The 7,015-nt window shown below is 35.8% G+C and overlaps 1 protein-coding gene and 2 non-coding genes across 5 annotated transcripts; 1 reads left to right on the top strand and 2 right to left on the bottom strand.

Annotated features, from left to right (window-relative positions):
- Positions 1 to 1,038: 1,038 nt before the first annotated feature.
- On the top strand, positions 1,039 to 3,404 carry LOC130499459 (uncharacterized). 3 transcript variants are annotated; one of them, XM_056993543.1, is made up of 9 exons: positions 1,039 to 1,247; positions 1,335 to 1,418; positions 1,718 to 1,830; positions 1,983 to 2,033; positions 2,384 to 2,527; positions 2,606 to 2,695; positions 2,786 to 2,892; positions 2,996 to 3,083; positions 3,202 to 3,404. In XM_056993543.1, exons 1-9 carry the CDS (start codon positions 1,136 to 1,138, stop codon positions 3,298 to 3,300), a joined length of 888 nt encoding a protein of 295 aa, XP_056849523.1. In that variant the 5' UTR covers positions 1,039 to 1,135; the 3' UTR covers positions 3,301 to 3,404. The 3 variants fall into 3 exon arrangements, with proteins under 3 accessions (XP_056849523.1, XP_056849525.1, XP_056849524.1); XM_056993545.1 differs by having other exon boundaries at positions 3,016 to 3,083; XM_056993544.1 differs by having other exon boundaries at positions 1,721 to 1,830.
- A 768-nt stretch (positions 3,405 to 4,172) lies between these two features.
- LOC130500574 (small nucleolar RNA U3) lies at positions 4,173 to 4,389 on the bottom strand. Its single transcript, XR_008939194.1, has one exon. It is a non-coding gene; the product is annotated as a small nucleolar RNA U3 (small nucleolar RNA).
- A 1,462-nt stretch (positions 4,390 to 5,851) lies between these two features.
- Positions 5,852 to 6,068, bottom strand: LOC130500573 (small nucleolar RNA U3). The gene has a single exon (XR_008939193.1). It is a non-coding gene; the product is annotated as a small nucleolar RNA U3 (small nucleolar RNA).
- Positions 6,069 to 7,015: the final 947 nt, after the last annotated feature.

Raw genomic sequence — 7,015 nt, forward strand, 5'->3', positions numbered from 1 at the left:
TAAGGATATAAACGATATTAACCACTCTAATTTTTAATGTGAGAGCTCTTATGTAAAAATTTGAAAATATTCATATATTCGTTAAAACTATATACATGGATTTATATTTATTTTAAAAATATTTTGATGTAAAATATTACTGGATCACATAATATATAATTTTGTAGATAATGATGAGAATCAAATTAATGAAATTCGTTTTTAATTTGTGAGTAGTTCTATATTAACAAATATAATCTAATTATGTATTAAGGATAATGAAGATTTTAAACGCTATAAATTTTAACGTGAGAGAAAGAAAACCGCTTTGAATATAGTATTATAAACTAAATGTTCTCTTTTCAGTTATATAAAATTGATAATTTTTCTTGATTAATCTTTAGTTATTTTTTCTGTTTTATTTTAGTTTTAAATTTATTATTAAAAGATAATTTCAGATAACAACACAATATATATGTGTATATATCATATTTTATTTTTTAATATATGTTAGGTTTCAGATAATTGCTCTTATTATTGTTATTATTTTTGTAATCATTTAAATCGTTTTTATTTTGGAGTTAATTTATATATTTTATATTCATTAAGGGTATAAACGATATTAACCACTCTAACTTTTAATGTGAGAGCTCGAAACCAAAATTTTACTTCGCAAATAATAGTATAGATTAGTTGTAGATCACTGATCATGTCTAAAAACACCGGCACATACCTAACACGCTTGTGTGACGAAAGGACACTAGTTATACAACAGAGTGACTAAGATAACTATTAATTAGGTGTAAGAATCTGGTCTAGATGGAACAATAGAAAATATATACAAGCACAAGGACACATCTGTACACTAATTTGAGAGATTGGGTCACCAACTCAATAGTTAAACCCTGCGTCACTGTCAAAAATTTCGTAGTGTTGTTTTGTGGCCTATTTAGAGCCCACATACTAAGTGGCCGAAAAGTAGCTTGCTAATGGTTTCACCTTTTCATAGACAAACACCTTGCCGTTTTTTATTATTATAAGACTGTCGCAATCTTGTAGTTGCCTTCCCCTCCTGCATCTTTTGAAACCCTTTCCTACCAAACTGGTTCCTTGGTAGCCCCACCCTCTCTCTCTCTGTCACTCACGACGAATCAAGATGTTTGCCAGGAACATTAGATTAAGAAAGGAGTATCTCTACATGAAAAACTTGGAAGGTGAAGAGCGTCGGCTCTATGAGAAGAAGCGGAAGATAAGGGAAGCCCTGCAAGGTCCACACTGATTTTTTATTTTTTTTCTTTTAACTCTCTTAAACAATCTATAATTTTTTGTTGTGATTTGGGTTTATGTTTGAACAGAAGGGAAGCCGATTCCTACTGAGCTCCGAAACGAGGAGGCGAAGCTTCGTGAGGAGATTGATCTTGAAGATCAAAACACCTCCGGTAAGAATCCTCATGTTTTTTTTGTGAAGCCTGTTGTGTACTAAATTCTACTTGTGTTATATAATTGGAGCTTATTGTTAATAAGCTCGAGGTTCCAAGTTATTGTTGTTTCAATACATAGTTCAATATATTCTGTTCGAACTTGCGTAATTAGTATACGTTCATTCTTTGCGTAATTAGTATACGTTCATACTTTGTGTAGTTAGTATATACGCTCATTCGTTTGAAACTCTTGTTGTCAGTGTCATTATTGTGGTTTGTCGCTAAAAGTGGATAATCTTTGTCTCATGTTGTGAAAGTAGTTCCAGGGAGTCATATTGATGATGAATATGCAAAAGCAACGGAAAAAGATCCCAAGATTTTGATGACTACGTCTAGGGATCCAAGTGCTCCTCTAACGCGATTCGTTAAGGTATATATATATATATATATATATTGAATTTAGTTTCAGTACTCTCGTTGAATAGATGTTTACCATTAATTATTGTGTGGCTTGTTTTCTTCCGTGTTACTTTTTACAACGTTTAGGGGCTTGGTGATTGATTTATAACCTTTAATTGCCAGGAGTTGAAGAATGTATTTCCTAACGCCAAGAGAATGAATCGTGGTAGTCAGGTATATATTTGTCTTCTTCTGCCTTTCTGTACTAAATCTAATCATCATCTTATATAATCTAGTTTTGTTTTCCAATTGGTCACTCCTTGTGGTTTCTCTCATATTTGTCGTTAAGTTCAGCTCTAATGGTATTTTAGCTCCCTTTGGACCATTTTGTTTCCTGGCTGTAACTATCGCATCCATGCCTTTAATTACCTCAGTAGTTATGCGTAACATAGGTTCAAAGATTTGAACGTGTAGATGAGTAAGTGACTTACTGTAAGTCTATTAGGAGTTTGAGTATGCTGGACTTGTAGTGACTTTTCTACAACACAATACCCATTTATATACTGAATTGTTTCTTTGTGCAGGTCATTTCTGAGATTATTGAGATGGCGCGTTCGCATGATTATAGTGATGTGATATTTGTTACTGAGAACCGTGGTAGGCCTGATGGCCTTATCGTCTCTCATCTCCCATTCGGACCAACTGCTTACTTTCAATTACTTAATGTGGTAAGTACCTCTTCATCCTAATGATTTTTGTCTTTTCAAATCTTTCCTTTTACTTAACAACTCCAGCCTTTCTTTTAGGTAACAAGGTACGATATCCAAAGCAAGAAAGCAACGGGGAAGATGTCTGAGCAATATCCTTACGTCATTTTTGACAACTTTACAAGCCAGGTATATTCTGTTAGAACAGATTCACTTCCTTCTTTGCTCCAATGTAAACCAGTTTTGTAGAGTTTGTTTACTGTATTTTTTCTTTGGCAGATGGGTAAAAGAGTTGGGAGCATGTTAAAACACATGTTCCCAGTTCCAAAACTGGATGCAAGACGTATAGTTACTTTCCGTAATAAATCTGATTATATTTCTTTCAGGTACAAGTTTTTTTGTCCTAAGATATTGCATGTTTTCGTTTGTTTGTTTGTGTGGATTCTTGATAGAAAATGATTCTGGGCATATATATATATATAAAAATAGGAATCATGTGTATGATAAAGGAGAAGGAGGCCCAAAATCGATAGAGTTAAAAGAAGTCGGTCCTCGGTTTGAGTTGCGGCTCTACCAGGTAAAAGTGCATTGTTTCGGTTTATTCTGTCTTGATTCGATTTGGTTTGTTAAATTGTATAATGAATATATATCAATCAGGTTCCTTAAATATCAAATGATGTTTCTTGGTGATGCAGGTGAAATTAGGAACAATGGAACAAGAGGAAGCAGAGATGGAATGGGTTCTTAGACCCTACATGAACTCTGCTAAAAAACGCCGCTTTATCGGCCAATAATGATGATTGATGATACTCACATGCACGGCTTCTAAACAAACACTTTACAAAGTTTTTGTTTCACCTTTAATTTCGTTGTTTTGAGAAAAATTGCGATTTTGATTCTTGGATGATTAGAATTAGCACCGACGTGCTAACTAAAAAGGATAATACAATATACAACGTTCAAATGAATAAAAAAAAGTGATGAGTTTAAAAGTAAATGTGGCAATTCTCTTAGGGTATATTGAATCGTTATGGTTTGGTAGTAACTAAATCAGTACAAATCCAATACGGTAATACCTCCAGTCTTTTTCAACATGATCATGTGTCCATTTCACAGCTGCTAGTGAGTTTTTGATAGGACTTTCTCAAGCTTCTATCCAAACAGTTCATTTACAATCTACGGTAGCAAACTGAGACTGTTTTTATAATCTCAACTAGTTTTCAGTGATATGTGTTTCTTAAAATATCTCAGAAAAGGGTCTGCCCAACTTGTGTTTTGAATCATAACATCCCAGAGTTCACATAAGTTCTTCTCATAATTCTATTATGAAACAAATTTATAAGTCGAGAGTCAAACGACAGGCAGAAATATCTCTGTAGATCACTCTTGTCTGAATGAGTTTCAGCTTCAGAAGACACGACACAGAGCTCAAGTGCCTTATATGTACAAACACTTAAAAGAGTGTAGTAAGCATCAACCAAAGCTTAAAAATAACGAGTCTATAGAACAGATCCGGTTCAAGTAATGTCGTGACCTCGACCTTCTTGGCTTCGTTCTATAAACAACACGACTGCTCTGTCCATTACCGGGGAGAAAAAAACAACACTGCTTTATACATTGCGGTTTCTAACCTCAGTGCACTAAAAAGAAATCAAAGCTAAAAAAAGGCCTGTCAGACAACCGTGCGACCACTACGGAGAGATCAAGACCTAACCGGATAGCGATCCTCTACAGTGCGGAGCCTCCGAGGAGTATCGCAACCGTTAATCACACTCAAATCGCACGGCCATGATTCATCAACCAGGTTAGAGGGCCTGTCTCCTTAGAAATCAAGGATACAGAGGTACGAGCCTATAGAACAGATCCTGTTCAAGTAAGGTCGTGACCTCCACCTTCGACTCTGCACTTTATAGATAGCTTGACTTCTCTGTCTATTAACGATATGGGACGTAATAAACAACATCTCACACTTAATACGCCATCGTTTGGTCCCCCCAAATGACCTATTTCAATACGCAGCCCTTTTCTCCCCTCAAAAGAAAAAATACCAATACCAAATGGCAAATACAGTAAAGCAGATGAAGAGACTAAAATAAGACGTGAATGTTGATCTTTTAACTCTGTTTGTTTTGCTAACATAACACACTCAACTATGGGAAGTGGAAACCGCGCGTGAATCACTGATGGGCTTGAGCTGCGGGGTCCGGCCATTTGAGTAAACCTGGTGGCTCAGGGGAAGATATACTGATTTCATAACTACAACAGCATTTTGGAATCATTTTGAACTTTGTACATTAGAGATTATGTTTCAAATGAACTTAAAAAAAAAAGATCAATATGTTGTTTTATGGTTTAAGGTTTGGTTAGTAACTAATCAGTACCAATCCCATCCTTCCAGTCTTTTTCCACATGATCCTGTGACCACCATTCAAGGCTGCTTGTGACTTGTGAGTTTTGATAGGCCTTTTTCAAGGTTCCATCCAAACAGTTCATTACAATCTAAGAAGGTAGAAAACTGAGTCTATTTGTATAATTTTAATTATTTTTTCAGTTATGTGTCTCAATATCTCAGAAAAGGGTCTGCCCAACTTGTGTTTTGTATCATAACATCCCAGAGTTCACCTAAGTTCTTCTGCTCATCATTCTACTAAGAAAATAAAATTATAAGTTTGAGAATCAAAACGGCAGGCAGAAAGTAACAATCTAGATCACTCTTGTCTGAATGAGTCTGAGCTTTAGAAGACACAGAGCCCAAATGACTTATATCTGCATCATTCTAATAAACATGGCTGCAGGCAGAAATACAGATATGACTCATGATAAAGAAGCAATTGTGGGATAGTTTTGAGCATGTTACATTATAATATGTTTCAACTTCACAAATTAACTCAGAGATCAGCAAATTTTTATGCTTCAAGGTTTGGTAATAATATTGCTAATCAGTACATGTCCACTTGCCCATATTTTTCAACTTTATGGATCTTCTATCCCTTTTTTCTTCCCGGTCCAATATTTGTTCCCTAAAGTCTGAGTTTCTTCCCACATGATCATATGCCTATTTCAAAGGCTGCCCCTGAGGTAAAGAGAGTACCCGGACCAGCAAGAAAGTTCAAAAGTCTGCTATCACAATGGCAAAAATGCCAGAAATAACAATATGAGAAATGTAGAATCAACGAAAGCTTTAATCATTTTTCTTACAGCGAGAACCCAAAGAATATGACAGAGTGAAACTCTGCTAACAAAAGCAATATAACTCAAGTAGGTGAGGCGACTGTTGAGGTTTATGCCTTGAAAGTTATAACATCCTCATCAATGCCAACCATACTCTCATAAACGAAAAAAGAAAGCCTGTCAGACAACCGTGCGACCACTCTGGAGAGATCAAGACCTAACCGGATAGCGATCCTCTACAGTGCGGAGCCTCCGAGGAGTATCACAACCGTTAATCACACTCAGATCGCACGGCCTTGATTCATCAACCAGGTTTGAGGGCCTGTCTCCTTAGAAATCAAGGATACAGAGGTACGAGCCTATAGAACAGATCCTGTTCAAGTAAGGTCGTGACCTCTAGCTTCGACTCTGCACTTTATAAATAGCTTGACTTCCCTGTCTATTAACGATATGGGACGTAAATAAACAACATCTCACACTTAATACGCCATCGTTTTTCTCCCCACAATGACTTGTTTCCAATATGCTGTCGTTTTCTCCCCTCAAAAAAAAAAAATACCAATACAACCAATACAGTAAACTGGTGAAGAGACTGAAACAGAGGTTTCTCGGTTTCTTCTCTGTGTATCTTTTGAGTCGTAATTTCGTTTCATTACAAGTTTCTGGTAGATTTGTTTGTGACGGCACTTCATAATGTTTCTCACGCTCTGTCTCCTCAGTGCCGAAGCTCTTACCCAAGAAGTTCATAGTTTCGTTCGCTCTCAATCGAGTGATTCCACTTCTGCGTACGTTTGATGAAGAAAGCTCTTGGGCTGTAGGATACTTTCTCAAGATGCAGACCAATACTTTGGTTCTTGTCAAGCCAAGAATATACTGGACCATCTAGAAACCGTTCTTGTGAATGAACCCTTTGTTGTTAATTGAGGTCACTACAGATTTGTTTTTGTATCGTCATTGCCAAGCTAAGAATACTTGTCAACTTTGATCTTTTTACTCTGTTTGTTTTACTGACATGATAGACTCAACAATGAGATAACATATCTTTCTCTTCAGCATTCACGCCAAGATCAAGTACTTTGCACCCAAACACTTGCGATCCGTTGTGTTTTCCCTTGATATCAGTACCAAACAGTCTTACCATATAATGTCTGGTAGACGGTCTTGATAATGATCAAGGATCATGTATATATGAATTAGAGGTTTGAATTTATAAATATTGATAAATTAAACTAATTCTTTATAGTTCACATTAAATCTAATCACACTTTTCAATAGTTCACATTAAATCTAATCATACTTTTCAATTTACGGAGGGATATTCTTTTTCTAAGATTACTT

The sequence above is a fragment of the Raphanus sativus genome, chromosome 9 (assembly GCF_000801105.2).
Source record: "Raphanus sativus cultivar WK10039 chromosome 9, ASM80110v3, whole genome shotgun sequence".
In the NCBI taxonomy this organism is placed as follows: domain Eukaryota; kingdom Viridiplantae; phylum Streptophyta; class Magnoliopsida; order Brassicales; family Brassicaceae; genus Raphanus; species Raphanus sativus.